The sequence below is a fragment of the Juglans microcarpa x Juglans regia genome, chromosome 4S, assembly GCF_004785595.1.
Source record: "Juglans microcarpa x Juglans regia isolate MS1-56 chromosome 4S, Jm3101_v1.0, whole genome shotgun sequence".
NCBI lineage: Eukaryota > Viridiplantae > Streptophyta > Magnoliopsida > Fagales > Juglandaceae > Juglans > Juglans microcarpa x Juglans regia.
In genome coordinates this window covers 4,664,657-4,690,895 of record NC_054601.1, presented here as the reverse complement: position 1 = coordinate 4,690,895, position 26,239 = coordinate 4,664,657, and the positions used below count along the sequence as shown (strand labels likewise).

Genomic DNA, 26,239 nt, shown 5'->3' with positions numbered 1-26,239 from the left:
AAAAATAATGATTCTCACCAATTAATTGATTTGAAATTGATTGAAGTGATCCTAATATCGAAACATAGCAAGGCAATGACAAAAGAGCCCAACTTTCTGAATCGAGAATATGAGTCTTGCAGGAGATAGAGAATATGTCATCTCAATTATTCATATCTTTTTCTTTCATTACTCAACGTGCTTTATTGAATTCAATTATAAAATAAGTAATATTATATATAGTTTTAAGGTACGTAACTCGTGATTTTTTTTTTAAAAAAAATGAGGTCTATCTAGTAAGTCCCAAATTTATTTATATATTTTTTAAAAATATGTGGTGGTTGTACATTTCTTTTAAAGGTATGGACTATCCCAATGATATTCATTCATTCAATACATATAATTATGAGACGTCTTTTTTTTTTTTTTCCCTTTAAATTGATTTTTCCTCTCTTTCGCATTAATATTGTTGCACGTGGTGGGTGAAACACATTATTTATTGAGTATGTTGCTTTTATGTTTATGAGAAGTCTCTAGTCAAGTTAATTAATAATTTAATGACTATTCTATGGATAATGCATTCTTTGAGACAAGATAAGATGAGATGAGATAGTTTAGTTTTGTGTAATCAAATTGATCTTTATTTGATTATGTAGTTCAGATAAAGTGAGATGAGATATTTTGTTAAAAGTTGAATAAATATTGTTATAATATTATTTTTATTTTAAAATTTGAAAAAATTAAATTATTTATTATATTTTACATCAAAATTTAGGGAAGTTATAATGATTATATAAAATAAGATGAGATAATTTAATTTTATGTAATCAAACCAGCAATTTCTGAGCATTTAATTTATAACCTCTACGATTCCCCTCGTTACAGAGAAACTGACTTAACAGCTCCTAATTACTACCGAACCTCAAATATATGTGTACGTTATATATAGTTGCCAGTTGGCACGTGAGTGAATTCATGTGTTGTAGCCAAAACGTTCAGAAAATCAGCATTTTACAATGAAATGATAATCTGTGTGCATGAGACTTTTGCAGCAATGATATGTGCTTGGAATTATTCACAGGAATATATGCAAACTACGTACGGATCAATGTCTCTTTTAAGTTATCGGATTTTGAATACGTTAAGTGCATTAAGTGGCAGAGAGATAAATATATAAAGAAATAGTCTTTATAGTACCTACAAAAAAATTATCTATTTGTAATCAGTTATTTCTAATAAAAATAATTATAATTTCCTATTAAAATGAATTTGTTTTTTTCGTAAATAATGCGTTACAAATACATATTTTTCTTGTAGTATATATTGTTATCCATATAAATATTACAGATAGTATCAAATGAGGAATAAATGTTATAAAATCCATTTAATATATATATAATATATATATATATATATATAAAATACGTTGAAGTCTTCAAATTTGGACAACAATTTGATCAGGGAACTTTTTTGGCAAACTGTGTGTGTGTGGGGCAACGTTTTCAGCCGAAAGCTTCCAGTAGCTTGTACTGTGCGTGCCTATTCATGAGGCCTTAAAAAATGTATCTGGAAGTGGATCGAATTTGCATGTGAAAGAGTACGTACTAGGTACAAATAACTGGACTCGCATTATATAAATAGCATTTTGGGATCATACTCATGAGTTCCCATGCATGCCAATGAATCCAAAATTCAATGACCATCCATTGCCTTTGCTTCCCTCGTTATATATGGTTTTGGGGCTCTTCTCCTGATCTCTACAATTAATATATCTGCCACCGGCCCACCACCCTTATCACGAACATGCGTCAATTTAGTACCTGTGGATCATATGGGCGCCAAAGATTGGTGGCCTAGTCATGACAAAAGTGTTGACAGGGCATGCATGCATGCTAGCTTCATGACGATCTTGATGATGGCAAGAATTGCAGTGAAAGGTAATATATATCTGGCTCGATCTCTACCCATTATTTTTTCTGATTTTAATGATGTTTCCCTTTCAATGGTATGGACTTGGAGTGGCTATTGAATTGACCTATGCATGTGAGTCCGATTGGTTTCAGAGGTGATCATCTTACTATTATTAATTTACTACTATTTATAAATTTTAACTCACAAATCTTATTAATATTCACAAATCATCTCATCTCATCTCATCTCATTTCTCAATCTAAATAAGTTATTCTAATATTCTTTCTATATCTATTAACCTAATTTTCTGGGTTTCTTTTCTTTTTTGTATATTTCGTATGATCATTTTCGATCGGGGTTGGGTTGTGATATATTAAGAAGAATGTGGTCGATCGGTGCATTATTTATGCATGCGATCGATTGAAAAACTAAAGACGAGTAGTACTTTTGTTTAGCAGGGATTCATATATATGTAAGAACGGTCTTCGATCAATGCCTCTCACACCTTCCCGTGCTACATACTCATCACTTGCCTTAATTTGATTCTTTAAAAAATCCTTTTTCTTTATGTTACTGTCCCTAATAATTGCATTAAAGACGCGGTTGCCCTCGTATACTTTTCATTACTTTATCGAAGGCTAAACCTAGCTAGCTAGCTAAAAGCTTTTTCAAATCATGGAATCATCGATACATGCATGCATGAGACCTCATGCATCATGTGCAAGCTTATATAAATTTCAAATTTGCTGATGTGGAAAGGCACATGCATGCATGCATTACATATAACTGTCGACCATGCATGATATCAATGCATGCAATTTGGATAGACATGGGGCGCACAGGCTTCTTCCTAATGATCATCACCAAACATGGAAAAATAATCCAACTACTGCATGTATACGTGCCCCCAGATTTAACACCTCACATGCAATGCGCATGCGCGGGGTCCCGTCGTCGGCCCAGGCCTGCCGGGGAAACCACTAGACCTTTAATTGGATTTTCTAAAAATCGCATGAAGTGTTTTGATCATCTCCTAAAAAAACATTTTCATAATTCAATTTCCTGAGTCCGCCCTGCATCGTCATAATCCATCGAATTACGTACTAGCCTCTTGTGGGAGTGCGAGTGGCATGGGCACTGCCGCACTGAGGTTAATTCCAAGCAACTTGCGCGCGGCGGTGGCAATTGGGGGGCATTAAATTATTGTTGCAATGATCGAATTAAGTGATTACAGGCATGCAGCTTGCAAACCTAATTCGTTTTAGTAAACTTCATGAACAGTGAATGTTGTTATCATACTTTATGATGTGCGCGTTGCTGCCAAAAACATCATAGTCATGGTTATCAACCTAATTATGGTTAATTTTCAACAAAGTTTAATTAATTTTGGTCTTGTGGTGGGTGGTGGGTAGGTGGGCTAGCTAGCTCCTTTTCGCCAGCTACATCAAATCATTTCGGGATAATGGGTGGGCTTGTGCGTATTTTTCTAACGAAATTGATGGAAAATCATAATGTCTCGGCCATTCGATGTAGACGATCGACAGCGCTCATGGATGCGAGGCCAAGGTTGTAAGTCTTCATGTCGTTGTTTCCCATTCAAAAGTACTGATGAGTTCATTGGCATGTTAGGCTCGGATTCGACTTTCAGCTTACTAATCATCTTGATGGACCAATAACAGGCATATATTAAAGAGGGTCGATCCATGTTTTTTTTAATCGGAAATGATAGTGTTCTGTCTTATATGCCAGCCTATCTGCAGAAACTGAAAGAATACGAATTCAATATTGCGCATAACATAATTTTTAATAACGACACACCTATAATCATTTTTATAGTCCTAATTTATACAATCATATTTTAAATTGATGACATTTCTATAAAACCATGTTAATTTTGTTAATTATTTTATAAAAATGTCTCTCGTTTGAAATAAAATTATGTAAATAATTGTGAAAATGGTTACATGTGTATCATTTTCTTTTTTTTCAATATACATTAGTCCATTTGTACTCCAAGCTATCCTTTTTATGAAATGCTCTGTTGCTCATAACGTTCAACATTACGCCACTAATTGTCATATTATATTTCGTTAATTTAAAAAAAAATTCCACAATTGTCCTTTTAGTTTCAGTTTTTCTAATTTTAGTTTTCCTAAGTTTTAGTTCATTTGTTAATTTTTAAATTCTACTCATGTTAATTATATTTAAATTCGACGTCGCATATGACGTGGCGGCTAAATTCAATAAACACAGATTATTAATGGTCCCAAAAAACAAGGTAGACGAGGAGGACAACGGCGGTGCTGGCTTGGCTTGTCATTTTGTCGACTCTGTCCGCTGCTATTAAGGCGTAAAACGTGCAAATTATTGCGTCGACAGTGGAACAGTACTGTTCGATACATACATATATCTATTTTTTAAAGTCAAATACTCGATCGATGCATGCGTTGCTAATTTACATGAATACGCATCAACCTCATCACATGAACATGTTTTGACTTCCATAGCTCAATATCCTAAGATCCTTCACCTTCCGTTTATTAATTTCGTACCACTACTTCTCGTTGTTTTTCTTGAATCATTAGGGGAAAAAAAAAAAAAAAAAATCTTGGAGTCAACATTGGATGATCATGATCCACTTAGTGTTTGGTAAATATCGTGGAGTCTGATTAATACTTTTCTAACTCATGAATAAAATCCTTTTCTACTTAAAAGCGGATTTATAGACTAATCTGTACATTAATATTGATGTAGATTATTTTATCAAATATTTATTTTTAAATCTGCACCGTTCTATTGAAGTCTATATTTTCATCTTAATATTGGTGCGTGTAATTGTACACAAATATGCTTACAATGATATCTTTTTTTTTTTAATAATGTAGCACGGATTTAACATGAATTAATGCTATCGATATTGTATGGATGCAAGTTTAAATTAAGAAAATGAGGAATGAAAGTAGGTAGCCATGCACTGGCTTCTTTCCTGATCATAGATAGGGTGCATATTTTCTCTGAAATATCTCCCCAAGAAACAAAAAGCAAAACATTACCTTTGAATTCAGGAATTAGGAAAAGCATTAAAAATGAGTTAATGGCAGAAAAGCAACCCCACCAAAGCAGCTTTTGTAAGTTTACAATGGAGACTAGCTTGGGATCATACAAAATGGACTTCAATCAATATTGAACACTTTCTTTGTTGTAGGGTGGAAAATCTGGTATGGATGTATCATTGCCGGCTGAAATACTTGGGTTCAAAATTAAAAAGTGGGCCCATTTCGGTAATCATGCATCGAGAAAGGTGGGCCCGGACATGATCTGTTCCGGGATGGGGTCGATCCAGGAATCAACTGGGAAAACGTAGGCATGTCAAATTGCATACGACTTGTAGAAACTACGATTATGATACCTTTTTTTTTTAAGATTTTAATTAAATAAAAATATAATCCACAAATGTTCATAAATTAATAATTTTGACATCTGACCTCTGCTCTTTAGCTAGTTGAGTCCGTACTTAATGAAAATACCAGGCTGGAAAAGCATCTTGATCGTCCATCCTGTTTACCGATCATGTACAACCTCAATGTCAACGAATTCCTTGTTATGTTTTCTGTTTTCATCAACCACAATCTTAGATTAAGATACCTTTGAATATTGAAATGAGATGAAATAATTTTAAATAAAAATTAAAAATTAAATAAAATATTAGTTTTTAATATTATTATTATTTTAAGATTTAAAAAAATTAAATTATTTATTATATTTTATATAAAAATTTAAAAAAATTATAATAATTAAATAAAATGAAATGTAATTATTTCCGCATCCAGGCCTAATTGTTAAATCAATCCGTCCTCTTGCAATTGACATTTCTAATTCTCTCAGGAAACAACAATATGGTATCATCTTTCGTAGTTAGAGGACCAAGAATCGAAAATTGTGGGTCATTGTATTTTCTCTTAATTTAAAAGACGTATCCTGAAAATTACCAAAAAATGTAGTATAATTTATTAAGTCAACGATAAAAGTCAGCTGTAGGGTGTCAACGGCTTTGACAATGCCATCATCTTTATTACATCGGAATAATTTACTAGGCAACATTACCTTGGTGCATAACAACCTGCAAAAACCACCATTTCTTTCTGGTTATTTACGGATAAAAAGTTATTTAAATATATGAAAAACTCACTAAATACTCTATATTGTTGATTAGTAAAAGAAAAATGATAATAAAGTTGTTTTATAATTCAAATTCTGCTATATCAATATTGTTTATTCTGCACAGAAGTTGTAAATATTATAGATTCAGAGATAAGATGTGATAATTTTAGATGAAAAATGAAAGTTAAAAAAATATCATTAAAATATTATTTTTTAATATTATTATTGTTTTGAGATTTGAAAAAATTAAATTATTTATTATATTTTATATAAAAATTTTAAAAAATTATAATAATAAAATAAAATAAAATAAATAAATAAACACTTTCTAAATCTAAACCGATCTAAAGCTACAAAATGGAGTTAAAAAAATGCACACGGGGATTAACCTACCTACAAGCCTAATAAATCTAAGAGTCTTATCCGTCGACAGTTTGGACCCCATGTTATTTAACTTATTGCATCCCGTGACCAAAAAGTGAAAAATATTCACTTCCTCCTTCCTCTACACATGAATGTGAAAACACCCCCGTGAAAACTCTTGCCCTCGAAATTCAATTCAATTCAAATTATAAATTCAAAACCGCGTTTACACCACCCACGATTACAAACGGACAACGGAGACGGTGACCAAAAACAAAGCGTACGTGACTTGGTGACACGCGCAGATATCTCACCGCTCCGCAATATGGCCTACACGTTTCAAACCTTCGCTCACCGACAGACCTCCAAAGCTTGACTTTCATCATACTCGCATCGGCATGTGACTTCTCTCTCTGCACACACGCAAAAAAACTGCACTCTGCTGCTTCCTTCTTCTTTAATAAATTAAACGCATCACTCTGGAAACATTTCCATTAACAATTTTAATATTCCCTTTCTGATTCTCTGAGCCAAATGATCCATTCGTTCTCACATAGGTTAAAAAAGCGGAATCTCAAAACAGTATGGGAATAGCTTTTCGAGCTTCGTGACGGTCACAAATCTAATTAGCCAGAGCGATTAACGCGTAGTAATTACGGTTGTTGACAATCTGTCTCAATTATGGTCCTTTTTGAACCCCAAAATGCTCATCATTTCGTCTCCACAATGCTCAACACCACACCGGCGACAACGTACACAGCCAATAAACATAAATTCATGAGTTAGTCTGTATATAGTTTTCGTATAATCTTTAAATGATGACTATTCATGCAAAGATACAGTTATATTTAAAAAAATTTAAAATTATAATTATTAGTTTTTTACTTCTATTTATCAATGAAACTGATTATACAATCTGAAAAGTAGAATTTCTGTAAATTTAGTACCAAATGCATGGAAATATAGGAACAGTTATTCTATATACAGTCGGTAAATACAACCGACATGCAGTCATCCGTGTCATGTCAGATTTAAAATAAAAAATTATTTCTCTCTCTCATCAGCTCGGTCTTTCTCACTCATCAGCTCCAGTAGTTCAGTCTCTCCCTCTCCTCAGCTCTCTTTCATCTCTCTTATCAGCTCGGTCTCTTTCTTATCAAATATCTCAACGTCAATCATATTTACACGTCATTTACATTAGATACTTACGACAAGCATTTTTCACATAGGAAAGTGTGTGCACTATGAACGGTAGGACTGGCAAAATAGGACAATAAAGGAGTCAGAGTCCGACAAATAAGAGGCAATTCAAATGTGATCCCAATACCAATCTTTAATATAATTTTCGGTGTCAAGATTGTATCCTTCTTTCTCTATCAGAACTACCGCGTACATCATATGTGTACGCGACACTGTGCCAGCAAGTAAATAAACTTGCCATTTTGGTAGACAGAGAAACGTGTTATATTTTTGTCTTACACATAAAGCAGGGTCCATGCATTGAAATGTACTCGGCGCTGCGTGTTTTATCGCTAAGAGAAATATTTAATTTACATTAAACTTTTATACATAAAATATTACACACACGAGTCGTTAATTTAATATATTATTTTTATTTAAATGTAACGCGTAAATTTCATTCAAATGGGAATTGAGATTTGATTGGTTTGAAATATAAATAATAAAGAGAGAATTTACAGTTGGGTTGGAGTTTAGTGTTTGAAAACTGGGAATCTAATAAAGGGGCTGCGAGAGTGTACGTTATTTATGATACAGTCGTTTGTTATTTATAGGGCAGCAATTATTATTATTGTTATTATTATTATTATCTCACATTTAATGTAGTGATGCATTTCATATAGTTTCTTTATAGTTTTTGAAAAGATTATTTAATAAACAAATAGTTTTCACGAGCTCTGTCGTGATTGGATCGGTACAAAGTCTACTGCTGCTCTCGCGCTGTGCTTCTCTCTCCCTCTCTCTCTCTTCTCTTTCTTAAGCGTTCACAGCACAGCAAAAGATACTGCGTGAAACAGCCAAAGAAGACAGACAATAGAGGAGTGTTTTGTGGCTTAACCAAACCACCCGTGAATTCACGCTGATTTTCAGGGGTTTTTGCTCCATTTCTATCTCTCTTCCTCTCCCTCTTGCTTTCTCTCCAGCTCTACTGCCCATATAATAAGGTAGTGTTTAGTTTTCGACTTACTTCCTCTCACTTTTGCTTGATATGTTTTGTATTTTGATTTGGGTTTTGTATGATGTACTGCTGATCTGTGACACCGATTGAATTGATGTAAATGGGATATGTGCTGTTTTGTTAGTTTCGAGTTTCGGAACTCAGTAAGTATATCTTCTTATGTTATAGCCAAATGTATCTGCGTCGCTTTCCCTTCGTTTTATCAGAATCTCAATCACCATTTTTTTTTTCCTTTCCTGGGTTCAGCTTACATTATTTTTTGGGAAGCTTCTTCCTGCTGATTCGGTTTGTGGATCTATTATCGTGAATTGTGCACTGTATGCAATGACACTATTACCTCATGCTCCGTGTTTTAGTTCTTTTGACTGAAAATCTAGTCTGGGTTTACATGCTTTTTAGGATTTGATTTGTTTGGGTGAATAACGATTCTAAACAGTTGTTTGAATCCGGGTTCAAATCCCGGCGGCGAAAATTATTATTTTCTTATCGAGAAACATTTCTGGGAATTTTTGTTTCATAGGCTTTATTCGTTTATTTTTATTTTTTGAATGGGTGATCTCTTTGTTTCTTTTTATTTTGACTCTGTTTAAGTCCTCTTTTTCCTTTCTGGAAATTTTCGTGTGGTGGGGGTTTCCAGGTCAGAGGATGTCCAGGCCTCTGCATAGAGGTGCACGGATCTCTGGGAGCAACAATGATTTGTGGGACTCTCAAATGAAAGAGAAAACAGAAAAGGAAGAGCTGGATAGAAGAGGTTCTGATCAGAGTTATTTTGCCCTGAGGTTTCCTTTTCGGTTACTTCTCCCAGATAATTCTACTCCTAAAAATGGTATCGCTGAAAATGGTTTTGCATCTGATTCATTGCTCGTTGGAAGTCCGAGAAGTAGGCACAGAATAACAATGCTGCTTTTAAAGCTCAGTCTAGTATTGATTGTAATTCTTGCTCTCACTGGATCCTTTTGGTGGGCGATTTCTATTTCTACAACATCGAGAGGTCACATATTCCGTGGTTATAGGCGACTCCAAGAGCAACTTGTTTTGGACTTGTGGGATATTGGGGAGCTTTCTCTGGGTTCCTCAAGGTTGAAAGAGTTGGAATTCTGTCCTCAGGACTTTGAAAATCATGTTCCTTGCTTCAATGTTTCGGCAAATCTTGCTTTGGGATATTCTGATGGCAATGAATATGACAGGCTCTGTGGGCACGAGCCAAGGCAAAACTGTTTGGTTCTTCCACCTCTAAATTATAAAATTCCTCTTCGGTGGCCTACTGGAAGAGATGTCATCTGGTTTGCAAATGTCAAAATTACTGCACAGGAGGTAATGTCTTCCGGAAGTTTGACCAAGAGGTGAGCAGAGCCTCTTACTACCTCTCTTATTTGAGCTTTACATTCTCCTTTTTCTTTCTATAATTTCTCCGTTCCATACGCTGGTTGCAGGATGATGATGTTGGATGAAGAGCAGATCTCCTTCCGTTCAGCCTCTCTCATGTTTGATGGCATTGAAGATTACTCCCATCAAATTGCAGAAATGATTGGGCTGAGAAATGAATCTAACTTCATTCATGCCGGGGTTAGTAATTATGTACATTTTTTTTGTTTTATTCGCAGTTATTTTAATTTTTTTATTCGTGGTTATTCACATTTGTTTTTGTTTTATCCTTTAGGTTTTCCTTCCCCATCATTCATTCTGTAGTCATATTCCTTTGTGCTATAACTCTTTAGCCTTGACTTGGATCATTCTGACTGCAATGAATGTGACAGACTCTGTGGGCACGAGCCTTTTTATTGTGAATTGGTAGGGTCCATGCCAAATCACCGCCCTGGATGTAGGCTATGCCCTTTGAAAAATAATTATAAAAAAATCCTTTGGTATTATTGAACTTTCTATCCGGGTTGGTGTCTTCTGTTTGATTTTTCAAACATGGCAGATCATCTTATGGTTTATGATGTTATCATTTTGACACAATAGTCAGCATCATATTGTCATATAAATATTGTTCTCCGATCTATTTATCAAAGCTCTACATTGGAGATCGTGATGTATATACGTGTCTGCAATGTGTTTGTCAATATCCTTTTAGTATGTGGTCATGATCACCAATTCTCAAATGCTTGACTTGGACATTACCTTCCCTTGTCTGAAATGGTGATTGAATGTGATTACCTCCTAAATTTTGCAGGTTAGAACCATCCTGGATATAGGATGTGGTTATGGTAGCTTTGGAGCACATCTTTTTTCCAATGAGCTCTTAACCATGTGCATTGCAAACTATGAGGCTTTGGGCAGTCAAGTTCAACTGACTCTCGAAAGGGGTCTTCCTGCAATGATTGCTTCTTTTTCTTCAAAACAGTTACCGTATCCATCTCTCTCTTTTGATATGTTGCATTGTGCACGATGCGGCATTGATTGGGACCAAAAAGGTATTCAGTACATGAAACATTAAAGTCAAATATCAAAGTGATTCTAAATTAGGGACATAATTAAATAAAAATTTATGAAGAACGTATTGACCATACATGTGAATGTTTATCCACATAGGTAAGTATGATTCAGGTCAAATATCAAAAGGACACTAAATTAAGAACATAATAAGCATCCATAAAGGGTGAGCATATGTGAGTTTTTATCCATAAAAGAAAAGATGCTTCCTCCATAATTTGCTTTCTTTCACATGTTTCTTTTCATCTTCTTTGTTGCCTAAAGTATGCTCAATTTTCTAGCATCCAGGACTAGGGAAAAATGTCCAAATGAAATAAGATCCTTTTATTTAATGTTGCCACCCAATTTGAACAAGATTTGTCAATATCTATTGTCATCTTCTTTCTGAGATTTTGTTTTTCCTCTTTGAGACATTTGCTAATCCATTTGGCTTTCGAGTTGAGTAGTAACCGTATGTTCATATCACGTGGTACAGATGGTATTTACCTGATTGAAGTTGATAGAGTGTTAAAACCGGGTGGATACTTTGTCTGGACATCGCCGCTTACCAATTTTCAAGGAGTACTCCGAACCAAAGAGCGTAAAAAAATGGGGAATTTTGTTCGTGATTTTGCAGATAAACTGTGCTGGGAGATGTTGTCACAGCAAGATGAAACTATTGTATGGAAAAAGACTAGTAAAAGGAATTGTTACAATTCGCGGTAAGACTACAAGCATAAGGGTACACGCACTCCCAAACACTCACACATGCTTCTGTATGTGTGTATGTAGAACTGTATGTAGGTGTTGATAGATATAATGAAATTTATATTTTATAGAGTACAGGTGGTTTTGTCCGTAAGTAATTAAGGCAGCTCTGATTCCTCGTATAACTTGCTTGTAATTGTAGGACACCTGGCTCGGGCCCTTCTTTATGCAGCAAAAACCATGATGTTGAATCCCCATATTATCAACCACTTCAAGCCTGCATAGCAGGAGCACAGAGCCGCCGATGGATTCCTATTGAGGAGAGGACAAGCTGGCCATCAAGAGCTAATTTGAACAAGAGTGAACTTGCTCTCTATGGTAATTCTAATGTTTGGACACAGCTCTCAAGCAGCAATCTAATAATGATATATTACTAAAGAAAAACTGCATAGTAAGCAAATTCTTGTCTTCTTATATTCCATGTTCTATATTGAAATATTCTGTCAGGTCTGCACCCGGAAGAAGTTGCTGATGATACTGACAACTGGAAAGTGGCAGTCCGTAATTATTGGTCCCTTCTGTCACCATTAATATTCTCCGATCATCCAAAGAGACCTGGTGATGAGGATCCCTCACCACCATATAACATGCTTAGAAATGTGCTGGACATGAATGCTAATTTTGGGGGTTTCAATTCGGCATTATTGGAAGCCAGGAAGTCTGTGTGGGTCATGAATGTGGTCCCTACAAATGGACCCAACTACCTTCCCTTGATCATGGATAGGGGCTTTGTTGGTGTATTACATGATTGGTAATGCCGCCTTCTACCTTCCACTGTTCTCGCTATATACCATACATGTTGGTATGCATGTTGTTCCAGTGCTTCATCTATATGCAGGGATAGTATATCAGCTTAATAAGTTTAGTTAGTGAGGCCGTATATTGATCCATAATACATGTTTTCTTTCTAACTGGAGGGATAGGAGATTCATGAGGAAGTGCATAACCTAGTCCTTCAGATATTCATTGGTCACCTTTTTCCTGGAATTTTATTTCAATAACAGAATGCAGAAATAATAACCATTTAAAGGGGCTTGACCTGACAATCCTTCTGTTGAACTTCATTTGCTTTACATGTCCATTTGCGGAAGTGTTGATTTAGAAACTGTTGATTTATTTTAAGTTTTTGGTGGTTACCTGCCAATTTTATAACTCAAATATGTATGTGTTGAGAATTACAATGCTGCCTAGTTTCTAAATCGGTATTTGTGACATGACTTTTAGCATTCAAATATTTTGGAGCTTTCGAGTTAGTTTGGAATATTGATGAAAAGGCTTCCTAAAACCATGGTACATTCTAATGGATATGCCATCTTCCAAGAATCTAAATACAGTTCGAGGAACCTATAAAAACTGAGCATTTTTGCAGAATGATTTTTTCGAGTAATGTATGATTATAAGGAATGAATACTTTTATCTGTTGGCCACTGTCTTGTTCTTCTGTCTAACAATATTGTAAATAGTCTATTGTTTGTTTATTGTTTCGACTTGTGCTTATGATATAATTTCATTTCTCTTTCAGGTGTGAATCCTTTCCAACATATCCGAGAACTTATGACTTGGTCCATGCAGCAGGACTTCTATCCCTTGAAATTGGTCAGCAGCGCAGGTGCACCATGCTTGATCTTTTCTCTGAGATTGATCGACTACTTCGTCCAGAGGTACCAAATCATATAGTTCTCTCTAAATGCTGCTTTTATTGTTATTGTGACATGATTATTTTATTATTAATTGCTAAGTTGTGGTAAAATATCAATTAGACATACTTGAAGCAGTTGATTTACATAGAATTATATGAGATCGCATTCAGTTAACATTTTTCCATTGGTGAGTTTCCCTATGTCTATAACTATACCATTTTTGTGAGGCTAAATTTTTGGCATCCTTCTACAGTACACTTGTTCTGTTATCATGTTCTTCTTTGCTGATTTCTGATAGACCGTCAAGACATGATTTTTCATCTTTCTATTTTACGAGTTGCATATTAGTTTTGTTCTAGTGTTTAAAGCGATATAAGCCTCTTTATAAATAGATGTAAAAAAATTGAGGGGCACTATGTGCATCGACTTGAGGTTCTGTAGTCTAATTGATTGAACTTTTTGTAAGTTGAAATCTTATGAAAACCAATGTTACGAGTTCGTAATCTACTGACCTATATCTATCTATACCTTTATTTGAATTTGTTTGCTGTACCATTTGACTGTATAAGAAGACCAAACTCAAGAATATTGTGCAGCTTGAGAAAATAAAACCCTCAAAACAAATGTAAATAAAAAAGATTGTCCATAATTAAACAGACCCTGGATGGTTATATTATTCAAATGAGTTTTGCGAGCTGATTATTCTAAATACCACCAAAACTGAAGATGCTCATATTAGTTGCTGTCTCGGACAGCTTTCTATTTGCTCCTATTTGCTCCATCAGGATATATATGCTGACATTAGTGATTGCTGCAGGGTTGGGTGATTTTCCGTGACACAGCTCCCCTCATTGAATCAGCAAGAGCTCTTACGTCAAGGCTGAAGTGGGATGCACGAGTTGTAGAAATGGAAAGTAATAGTGACGAGAGACTTCTTATTTGCCAGAAACCTTTCTTCAAGAGACAAGCAATCCAATCATGAGTTTGAGAGGGGGGAAGAAGAAGCTACATTCGAAGAAGGATTCTGTATTTATTTTCGGGGTGTTGATTAATCATCATAGAGCTCCACCATGAAAGGGGGATTGATAATTTTTGAACAGAAGAATCAAGAAAACAGAGAGATAGAGAAACACGAGAATCTTTGTGGAATCAACCACAACAACTATGGAGCCGTAAGGCTTTCATAGGGCCATGTAAGTACGCAATTTATAGGGCTATGAATCAAAAAAGTAAGTACGCAATTTAGGCGCAGAGCAAGCCAAGAAAACAAGTACAGGATGAGATTCAATTTTCATATGTGATGTCACAGTATAACTATACAACCACATGATTAAGATTGTGAGGAAAGATTACAGAATAATCCACTGCTGTTTGCTTTTTTAGTATATTAAATGCCTGAGCCCATTCATTCTTGTCGACCAATTTACTTGTCTTTTTTCTTCATCAGCAAGACCGGTTATCTTACGTTGTCTTTGTAACATTCACATTAATTTTTTTTTTTATCAAAATCTTTATCTTAAATTTTGTGTTATTAAGTTACACCTCGTTTGTTTGCATTCAAAACTTACCTCAACTCATTTTATCTCATTATTATAATTTTTTCAAATTTCCACATAAAATATAATAAACAATTCAAAATTTTCAAATTTCAAAACAATTTTTTTAAATTTCTGCACAAAATATAATAAATAATTCAACTTTTATTATAATATTCACAATCTATCTCAACTCATCTTTAAATCCAAATCACTCCTTGCTGTTTCACATATTTTTTGTCGTTTAAAAAATTAAAATATATTAAATTAGTAAGGGTAAGTGGAGATGATAAATTTAAGACAATGTCCAAACTATTTACGAGGTCTCTTTACAGTAAAAAATAAGATTTGTTAAAATAAGTTTGATTGACAATAGTAATACATACAATGGCAACAAGATGAGATATTGCATTGCACATTTAAAGGAGAGTCATAATGAGGTGAGATGCGTTGCATTTTATTGTTTTGGATTTAACTAATTGAGAGATCTTACTTGCTCTTCCTCCTAATTTTCGACAAAAAAAAGACAGAAAATGCTATTTCTCAAAGAAAGAACTCAAGAAGTCCGTCCAAAATACATAGGCTGCGTTTGAATGTTAAACTGAATTGAGTTGAGTTGATTTGAAATGATAAAATATTATTAGAATATTATTTTTTAATATTATTATTATTTTGAGATTTGAAAAAGTTGAATTGTTTATTATATTTTATATTAGAATTTAAAAAAATTATAATAATGAATTGAGATAAATTGAGAGGAGTTTGACTTTCAAACAAAGTCTAAAGCATTTTATTCATAACCATGGAGAGAAGGAGAGAGCTTTTTCCATCTATTCTAGCACGGCATGGGTCAGTTCGGATGTTGGGAGTGTCTTAAATTATTAGCTAATGCTGGTAAGATCGATGGGATGAAATTTGAACGATAAGTGAAATACCGATGAAATTTGACCGATGAAAATTTATTTTTTAAAATATTAAAAAAATATTAATTTACTAATAATTACTTTCTTAATTTTTAAATAAAAAAATATAGAAAAAAAATCAATCAATTATTTTTATTGATAACTTTCATCGATAGTAGCAATTTTTTAAATTATTATATGTGTTTTATAAATTACATTCTTCATTATGATTTTATCGAATTCTGAAATACTCTCTATTTTTTTTTTTTTTTTTTTTTTGTATACAGTATGGGCATGAAATACTCGGTAATTAACCCCAATCAAATAGATCCTAAAATTCCATGGCTTGGCGTCTCCTCCTTCACAAAACACATGGACCCAACTCCTCTCTCGCCAAAACCCTAGCACTATCCCTAGCTCCTCTGCCTTCGTTACGCCCACTCCCTAACCCTAACCCTAACACCTCTAAGCAATTGCTCAGCTCTTCATTCTCCACCTCCTTCCTGGTCACCAAAACCCCCAAAAAATTCAAGAAAAAACGCACAAAGAAAGAAAGTCCCCGCACCCAACTGGTTCAATCGGAGCCCAATCGCATTTCTCACTTAGAGCACATCGTCGAGCGCGACGCCTTCTTACGATTCGTTACCAAGTCCAAGGACTTCCTCTCCAAGCAGCCCGAACATGTCCTTCGCCTCGACGATGCTGGCAAGCTCCACCGGGAGCTCGGCTTCCCCCGGGCCGCAAGGTCTCCCGCTTCATCGAGAAATACCCTTTGCTCTTCCAGGCCTACCGCCACACTGATGGCAAAATGTGGTTCGGGTTCACGGAGCTCATGGAGGACTTGCTCGAAGAGGAGCGAGCGATCGCGGACTCGATGGAGGTCGATAGGGTCAATATCGTGCGCAAGTTGCTCATGATGTCCGCAAATAAGCGTATTCCATTGAGCAAGATCTACCATTGTAGGTCGTTGTTTGGTATACCGGAGGATTTTCGGGACCGGGTAGCCAAGTATCCGAACTATTTTCGGATTATAGTTGAGGGAGATGGAAAGAGAGTGCTTGAATTGTTGAATTGGGACCCATTGCTGGCAGTGAGTGCGTTAGAGAGGGAATTTATAGTCGACGAGGATAAGGTTAAGAGGGCGTTTAAGTTTCCAGTGAAGCATGGAAAGGATCTGGATTTGGACGAGGACGATACAAGGAAGCTCAATTTCTTGAACACGCTTCCGCTGGTGTCGCCCTACTCGGACGGGTCGAGATTGGATCTTTGGACGTTGGAGGCGGAGAAGTATAGGGTCGGGGTTTTGCACGAGTTCTTGAGCTTGACATTGGAGAAGAGGGCTTCTATACATCACGTTGTGGAGTTCAAAGAGGAGTTGAGCTTAAATAAGCATACTTACCGGATGCTTTTGAAGCAGCCGAGGACATTTTATTTGGCGGGAACGGAGATGAACTGGGTTGTTTTCTTGAAAGACGCGTATGATGAAAATGGGGTTTTGATCAAGAAGGACCCGCAGGTGGTTTTCAACGAGAAACTCTATAAACTTGCTCAAATGCGCGAACTGGAGCCGGGTTTTGGTATTGAGAAGAGATGATTTAGGGATGGACAATCTGATTTTCGTTTGCTGAATCAGTCTGTAATGGCCTGTTCTTAGTTTTGTTTGGTGAATTAGTCTGTGATGGGTTGAATGGCTCGGCTAGGGGGGATAGCCGAGCCAGAACAGAGGCATCTAGAGGTCGTTAAGGCCGTTCTTAGGCCCTCCTACCGTTGTGGCCTATCACTCTTCACACAAGGATAATTACGGCAGATCACATTGTAGATACGTGAGGTATCTTGGATTGATACTTGACATCTTTGTGTTGTGTTCTTGTACCAATCTTTTGGAAAATATATGGCATTTCTTATTTATATACACCACTGGAATGCATTAACTTAATTTTTCTCAAGTTAGAGTTTTCTCTGCGGATTGTTTTGAATCTATGACCATGTTCTACTTATAAAAAAAAATTATATATATATATGACCATGATCTCATGGCTTAGTTTTCTAGTATTTTGTTTTGATGTGTATAGTTTACTGTTTTGAATAATGGTTACAATCCTACTCGAAAACAAAAGACTATGTTCTCATGGACGTGAATGATATATAATGATCGAAATCGAAAAAGAATCAAAGGAAAAAATCGTTTCTTTGGGTCAGAGATTCTCGGTGCTTTCTAGTCCAAACATGTTTACGGACTCATGTCATGCTCCTATCAAGTTTATAGATGGTTTATAGTTGACCAGGTTGAGCCGGACTTTTCAAGGATACAGTCTCTACTAGTATAAACTAGTTGCATCGAGCTCCCAATAGAATTTGAATTGTCAAATTAACATAGAGGTGAATGCACGTGCTAGTTAACGCCACAGCAATCCATTTTGACTAAAAGAGAGAACAGTATTTTGTGCATACCCTTAGTGAATGAGAGCAAACGAGAATCGAAAGACCTCAAGACTGCATTGCATTTCGTGTCTGCAACAGTCGCACAACCACCAAACCCACAAATGCGGTTCCTGAAAACTTCAGAAAACTTATGTATTGAATAAATTTTAGAAGAAAGTGAAAACATCTAATGGGATGCAGCAACCTGTGCAGATGGCGCTATCTTTAGGGATAAGTGCTGATGAGTTCGACTCTTTGACCTGCTCCTGCTTTTTTGCGAAACATTTGCACTGCTCTTATGCCCAATGGTGGAAAGTGATCTGCCTTGGCTCACTCTCTTCCCTGCTTTTCTAGAAGAGCTCGGACTGCTGTTCCCGAGTGCAGCTTTGGCAACACTATCTGTCAGGACCTCTCTTGCTCTCTGAGATTTAATTGGCTGCTTGTTCAGGTACACTAGCTTTGGAAGGAGATCACAAACTGCTTTGCGCAGCTGGTCATCACTGATATTGCTCTGGATTGAATTTCCCAACAGATTGAGTGCCTGCAGAGTGTCGTTGTTGGCTACAAGCTGGCCCAGTGCTTTTGTTGTCGTTATTTTGTTGAAGCTCAGCTCCAGGACTGTTAACTTCGATAGCCGATGTAGCCCCTCAGCTTCACTAATCCTGTTCCCGGCAAGATAGAGCTCCTTAATTAATGTACAGTTTGACAGCCCTGATTATTCCAAAGCAAGAGTGAATATTTAATGAGTTCAGAGATGAACTGTTTTTGATGAGTTCAGAGATGAACTGTTAATCTTCCATAACATAATATTCAAGCTTTAGAACAGGCACAATTAGGATAAGTACCATGTCCGATTCTAGAGATGCGGTTGTAACTGAGATCAAGCACCCGCAGTCGTGTCAGTTCTCTGAGTCCTTCAATGGTACTGATCTTGTTTCTTGACAAATTGAGTGTGTGTAGGCCCTTTGGAAGAGATCCTGGAGTAATTTGGACTGCGGTTCAAGGAAGAACACAACCAATTAGCTCAATTATGAATTAAGTTGTGTAACTTGTGAAAAAAAAATTTGGGCTAGGAGCATTACCTATGAAGTTATTTGACAAGTTGACAGATCGAAGCCTGGAGAAGCTTGAAATGGTGGGGATAGCTTTTAAGCCAATACCCGAGATGTGAGCCACAGTTGATGATGAATTCAGAGACTGGATGATACTATTGGCATGCAAAATCTCCTCGGAAAGATTGATCTCATGCCGCCCACGGATCAATTGGTTGTACTTCTTGCTGGTGATCTAGCAGTCTTAGGAGAAGGTGGGAAGAGAATATCCTCCTCATTTTCACAGTTATCATTTACTGGAAGCGGATATTGGATTTCCAGATCTTTCACCCACTCATCCACTCTTGCAAAGGGTGATGGTTCCGAAGAGAAGGCAACCCATTGATTCTGCTGCCACAAACCAGAAACTCCATACTGAAAAGTATTCAAGCTTTTGTAATCACTATTGTTGTTATTGTGTCCTTTGTTCATAGATTCTCCAGTCACTGATCCAGGTGATGCCATTTTGATCGACTCGATAGCTTGGTTTGGTTCTAGTGTATCAGAAGAGTACCCACCTTGCGGATGCAAAGCAGCAGCAGCAGCAGGAGGTGGACGTGATTTCAGGGTCCGTGCATTATGCAAGTTTCTATGGCTCCAGAGGAACAATTTCCACCACAATCTTCTACTCCTAGAGGGAGAACTTGGCTTGAGGAATGCTTCTTTAGCATCACTCTGTCTGCACTAAAGTGGGTTATTTCAGATCTGGGGCTGCCAGTTTCAACTTTCTCCCTCACCTTTTCAGTTAAATATTGCAACTCTTCAAAACACTGTGACTTGGAGGGAGGCAACTGATCAACGATCTTCCTAAGCACATTCCTTGATTCTACGTTGGAGCAGGAGCGCTGAAGCTTTGGGCAAGTCCAGAACTCTGCTTTCCCAATCCCGGGATCACTAACATGTCCGCTTTTACTCATCTCAATACCATTTTCACTCTCTTTCTCAGCTTTGTCATCAAATTGTTCTTCCACCCTAGTATCAAATGCATCGGAGAAATCCATGTTTTTGTTTCTGGAATATAAGTCTCTGTCACCAGAAATATCTTCTTGAGCTGTGAGATCGATGCCAGAGAAATCCCTCTTGATTGGGGAGTTCTCTTCATGCTCATCCTCACCTTCATAAGCTATCTCTGCCGTCTCAATCCAAACAGGATTCTCCTGGTTCATAATCTTGACACTGCACTGAGAGTTGTCGTGGATACTAAGAGGTACTGCAAAGCTGAAAGTGGTCAATTTCAACTCTTCAGTCTCAGGCGATTTCACCGGCTGTTCAATCTTGACTTGCAGTGTTTGCAAGCCCTTGCGTTCACCATCTTTCAGAGTTTCCTCATCCCCCTAAAGCAAACGAAGGAAAGATGGATGAAGTTGGGAAATCACAAGATAGATGACTCCCAATAACAATATCATATATGGTTCAGAATTCAACTGATTCTCACCTTATCTTTCTTCTTCCTTCTGAAACGTGAAGTGAAGCAGTTGAATTTTATCATTTTAGCAGATGCGCTGGCTCATAATCCTCAAGAAAACGGTAGTACTGCACCTTTGCTGATTTTGTCCTCTTCCTTCTATGTTATTGCTGCTCACATCTCTAATGGCCGACACTTGAACGATGGCAGAAAAATTCTCAGTAAAAGTAGATTACATAGGAAATTTTCCCCCTTTTTGAATCAAAAGTTAGCCATAATCAATGGGAAGGCGTGAAACTAATGACGGGGACCAACTCAAACACGAACGGAGATTGGAAAAAGAAGGACCAGCGCATGCACTGGATTGAGAAGATGCCAGAGTTGTGATCCCAGCGGCTTCTCTCCGGAAGCTTCACCGAACAACGTTCCTTCACAAACTCTCCTGGTTACATACCAAAAAATGAAGAAGCAAACCCCATATGAGAAAGCTCCATAACGGCATAAAACACCATTAAACTAAACATCAAAGATGCTTCGTGTCTAGCTTTTTTGAGTTTGCAAACATGAGTGAACTCGTATCAAGAAAATTCCAAACTCACAGCAAACCAAAACGTGATGATCCATATCCGGTTAAGAAAGAAATCAAAGTATTAATAGAATTTCAAAAAACCGATACTACCCTATTGGGAAGTAGCAAGCGCTTCTGTGAACGATTGAACCATTTCAAAGGAAAAATGATTTCACACACGAAACCAAATATTTGATTCGGTCTTTTGATATGATTCTGAGAGATATGGGTAAGGTTAGAAACATATATGTAAATATATATATATATATATAAAGAAAAGTTAAAAACCATGCGGATATGGTCTGAAAGTGGTACCTTTTGAAGCCGTACTCCGCCAGCTTGTCAATGGTACTGTGAACTGCAGCCGTTTTCCACTGCTGCAGTGTAACTCAGTTCACAATCAAAACTGTTTACATCTTACATCCCAGAGAATAAGACCAACGAGAGAGAGAGAGAGAGAGAGAGAGAGATGAGGTGGTGGTTGTTAACGAGTCTTGTTTGCTGCTCGTTTTTAAAGGGTTAAAGAGTTGGGGACTATGGATTAAGGGGGTGGAAAAGACCAGAAATACGTAGGAGTTTTATACGGGACTAAAATAAAGGAGTGAGTGCAACATATACGCGGCTGTAACGCGGAATCTCTAACTAATAATAATGTATGAATATTGTTATATGTCCTCTGTCGTGATTCAGTACCTTCTACCTCTTTCTTCCTTCTTGTCTTATTGGACAAAATTATTACGACACAGAGTATACATATATTTGGGATGTTTTTCTTTTTGTTGGAATTTTGGGGTTATTTCTTATATAATTATAATGAAAAATGTTTGGGATACTACATGTAGCTCTTGTTGGATTTTTTTTTTTTTTTTTTTGTTTGTTCTTTTACTTAATGATTAAGTAAGTATATTTTAATAATATTGTAAATTTTTTAATATTATTTAAAAGTATTGAAAAAATACATATAAAAAAAGTCAAAAATAAAAACACACAAAATCAACTAGCGGTAGTTGGGAGCTACAAGCAGTGGCTGTAGAGCCATCCAATTATAATTTAGTCATCCAATTATAATTTAGTACGTTTGGTTACCAAATCATCTTAACTTATCTCAATTCATCATTATAATTTTTTAAAATTTTAACACAAAATATAATAAACAATTTAACTTTTTCAAATATTAAAATAATAATAATATTAAAAAATAATATTTTAACAATATTTTTTCATCTTAACTCAACTCAATTCAGTTTTATATTCGATCGACTATCTAGATTGCTGGCAACCAAGGTTATTGTATAATCCCATCCGTAGACTCAATCCAAGCCATTGAAAAGTCCTGGTTCTGGAAGCTAGAGTTTTACCCAGCAGTTTGAAAACAAACACTTGTACGGAAATAAACGTCCGGCCATGTGAAGGGAGGTGGTGCAAATTTCAATGGTCTTACTAAATTCTTCAATTTTCCAGGGGCTTCTAGTTTCTGGAGCTATTCCAAATCATGTACATGTAGTTATCTACTTTCCAAAATGTACTGTTTTCCGAATAAAAAAAATACTGTTTTGTTTGTCTGTAGTCTGTACCACGTAGATACACAAGATTCGTCCAAATTGGATAAATATGTTCTAGGATAAGCATAAGCTTCAAAATCCTATTTCAAATATAAACAATCTAAGCTTTGTTAAAGTTAAATCATATATACGAGTCAAACAATTCTTTGAGGTCAGATTTCTTGGCGAAGTAAGTGACTTATCTAATTTTGTGTATGAAAAATTTCTGAAGATCCTATGCACAGAATCAAAGTTGATTCTGTAAAGATGAGTTGGAAGGCCATATCTTAAAGAAGTTCTCATAAAAAAAAAAAAAAAAAAATCATATATACAAGTTGAATAAGATATCTAATAAAATTCTTATATAATATAATTTGATTTTAAAAATTTAAAATTTAAAATTAAAAAAAAAAAAAAGCGTTTAAAGAATGTATATATTATGTTTTATACACCGAATTTAAAAATAGAATAACTTTTTATCAAATAAATGCATAATCGAATAACATATAAGGAGTTGAGATTTGAACATTATCTTTAAAGAGATTTGAAAACCAATCTCACTTTTGCTGTTTTCACATGCATTATGCATACGAATTTTACCATAACGACCATGTAAGCCATAGATGTTCAAATTCAACCTCTTTCCATGTTTGTTTCCCTGTGCAATATGCATGCTTGCTCCCTTCCAGCCTATATGTCCTATGCTAAAACCTCCCTCAGCCTTAAATCCTAAAATCGTAAAATTCCATTGATTAATGATTATGCACTTAAATGGTAAATCCTAAATATGGTTTGATCATTTGTAACGGGTATTCCCTTCTTTTAAACTCAAGATGAATTAATTTACCATAAATTCTAGCTGTATATATATATATATATATATATATATATATATATATTCATTATACATGACTTAATTGGCAAAAAAATAAAGTGGAATAATTGTATATATATATATATATATATATATATATATATATTCCATTAATTAGCTTGAGCATGTGTACTTATATAATTGCTATGTTCATCATGCATTTGCTTATTATAATCTTCAAATCAACGAGCATGAAAAATGCATTTGCTTTCTTGTCCTGCAAATCAAGCCATTCAATCGAGATATATATTCATTATTTGCTTTCAACTATTGATCTCTTCGATCCCTTTATTAAAGAAGGATTTAATTCTCTAACCCTCATTATTAAGACTTGAGAGATATATTTATAAAGCCACTTATACTAATGGCAGTATTCTCAAGTATTTTTAAATCTTTTTTCATATAATTATTATTTAATCTTTACAACTTTTACAAATTTTAAAACAAAACACAAAAAATACAATATTTTTAAATTAAAAATAATAATATTAAAAATATTTTTTAAATATTTTTTTTAAAATTTTATAATATTTTTTTTATCTATTTTCTTTCTCAAAAATAATAAAAATATTAACTCAAAATATTTCATTACCATTTGTAAACTATTCTACTATTATTGACGCGAGATATTCATTGAAGTGTTCAAACGAGGTCTTTCATTTGATAATTGATCCTGATTCACATTCACCAACATATCACCTATTAACTAAAGGGACTTATTAGGTACAAACGGTTTGACTTATTAAACCGCATACCAACATATACATAAATTTTTTTATTATAAAATAAAAAATAAAAGAATATCTTATTTTAATATTGATACGCGATTTGATATGCAAATAACTTGCAATAAGATTTTTTTCTTAACTAATTCTAGGGGTGTAAATTTAAACAGGAAAACTGAAAAATTGGTCCGGACCGGTTCAAAATCGGTCCGGTTCAGAACCGGTTCTTGAATTATGCAAACCGACTGGAACCGGTCCGATTCCGGTTCTACGATTTTTTGAACCGGACCGGACTGGACCGGTTGGAGAAAAAAATATAAAAATTAATATTTTATATATAAGTTATATATATAATATATAATTATATGTGAAATTTTTATATATAATATATATAATTATATATCATATATGAAATAATTTCATATTATAATTTATAAATTATAACATAAAATGTTAATCTTAAATATGAACATTTGTAATTTGTTTGATTATATGTTATTAAAAAAATTATATATAAGATAATGTTATTATAATTTATAAAATAAAAGTTTAATCTTGAAGATAAAAATTTAATTGATCATATGCTTTAAACATAAAAAATATTTATTAAATTATATTATATATAGTCTAATATATTATATAGCTATACTAATATATAAGTTTATAACTAATACTAATATATAACTATACTAATAGTATAATATTAATACTATTATATAGTCTATATATTATATATCTATACTAATATATAAGTTTATAACTAATACTAATATATAACTATACTAATAGTATAATTTAATATTAATACTATTATATAGTCTAAAATAGATTTTTTTAGTAGTGCAGATTTTGTAATAGGAACAGATTTTTGAAGCAGTTTTTTTTTATTAACAGATTTTTATTTTTTAATGATAAACTTACATTTTAAAAAATCAAAAAATCGGACCGGATCGGACTGGAAACCGGTAAAATCGGATATAGCGGTTTAGGAGGGTAACTGGTGCGTAATCGATTTTGAAAAATACAAAACCGATACATATCGATTAGATCCTAAATTTTGTCTAAAATCAAATCAAACTGAACCGATTACACCTCTAACTAATTCTCATGAGTGAATCTTTTTTCGAACTTAATTTTGAACGCTTAAAAGAATCGAAAACTAAAAGTAAGCTAATTTTGTTAGTCATTGGGCTGGGTTCGGATAATTGGGTTCTAGGTGAAAGTAAAGGTTGTATTAAGGACCCATTGTAGAGTGCGAAACCGAACGAATCCAACCCAGGTGCACGTGGCGCCGGCGCCGGCGCCACCTGGATCTCATCAACGGACACATAGCATTGTGACTCGGACTGTGAGGTCAGGGAATCATATCTCCTTTCGTCAGTCTCAGCTCGCTCGCACTCCGCCCGTGTCATGGCCGCTTCCGTCGTACGCCTCGAAGCCCTCCCTCTCGTCGACCTCCGCCTCCTCTCTCAACCGGAGCTCTACTCTCTCGTCCTCTGCTCCTCCTCTTCCAATCCTTATTTTTCTTCATATGGCAACGACGACGTTTTAATCCCCAAAATCGACCGCTCCGTCTTCAACGAATCTGCAGGTAGCCGCAAACAGACCTACTCCCGTCTCCGCCTCGCCCCTCGCAAACCCCAAATCCCCGAACCTCTCGACGAAGAAAACTCCCAAATCATCTCCCTCCTTAAACAACTCTTTGCCGCCGAAACTTCCCCCTCCGCAGATGACGATGGGCTA

General features: G+C 35.2%; 2 protein-coding genes and 1 pseudogene across 4 annotated transcripts; 2 read left to right on the top strand and 1 right to left on the bottom strand.

The window, feature by feature from the left end:
- The first annotated feature begins 8,329 nt into the window (after positions 1-8,329).
- Positions 8,330-14,794, top strand: LOC121262866 (probable pectin methyltransferase QUA2). Of its 3 annotated transcripts, none has more exons than XM_041165526.1 (9): positions 8,330-8,597; positions 9,249-9,954; positions 10,045-10,177; positions 10,788-11,028; positions 11,523-11,748; positions 11,937-12,112; positions 12,242-12,545; positions 13,317-13,455; positions 14,252-14,794. In XM_041165526.1, exons 2-9 carry the CDS (start codon positions 9,257-9,259, stop codon positions 14,414-14,416), a joined length of 2,082 nt encoding a protein of 693 aa, XP_041021460.1. In that variant the 5' UTR covers positions 8,330-8,597; positions 9,249-9,256; the 3' UTR covers positions 14,417-14,794. The 3 variants fall into 3 exon arrangements, with proteins under 3 accessions (XP_041021460.1, XP_041021463.1, XP_041021461.1); XM_041165529.1 differs by lacking the exon at positions 8,330-8,597 and adding an exon at positions 8,643-8,754; XM_041165527.1 differs by lacking the exon at positions 8,330-8,597 and adding an exon at positions 8,788-8,928.
- A 1,275-nt stretch (positions 14,795-16,069) lies between these two features.
- Positions 16,070-17,783, top strand: LOC121262967 (protein WHAT'S THIS FACTOR 1 homolog, chloroplastic). Its single transcript, XM_041165689.1, is given in 2 exon segments — positions 16,070-16,603; positions 16,606-17,783. Coding segments are annotated over 2 exon segments (1,251 nt in total). The 5' UTR covers positions 16,070-16,212; the 3' UTR covers positions 17,466-17,783.
- A 478-nt stretch (positions 17,784-18,261) lies between these two features.
- Positions 18,262-21,234, bottom strand: LOC121262867 (annotated as a pseudogene).
- Between the last annotated feature and the right edge of the window lie 5,005 nt (positions 21,235-26,239).

Bases quoted from the DNA above. Each gene is read 5' to 3' on its own strand.
- LOC121262866 (XM_041165526.1), top strand. From the start codon at position 9,257: ATGTCCAGGCCTCTGCATAGAGGTGCACGGATCTCTGGGAGCAACAAT. The intron at 11,749-11,936 runs GTAAGACTACAA...TTGTAATTGTAG, and splicing joins AGGAATTGTTACAATTCGCG to GACACCTGGCTCGGGCCCTT. The intron at 13,456-14,251 runs GTACCAAATCAT...TGATTGCTGCAG, and splicing joins ATCGACTACTTCGTCCAGAG to GGTTGGGTGATTTTCCGTGA.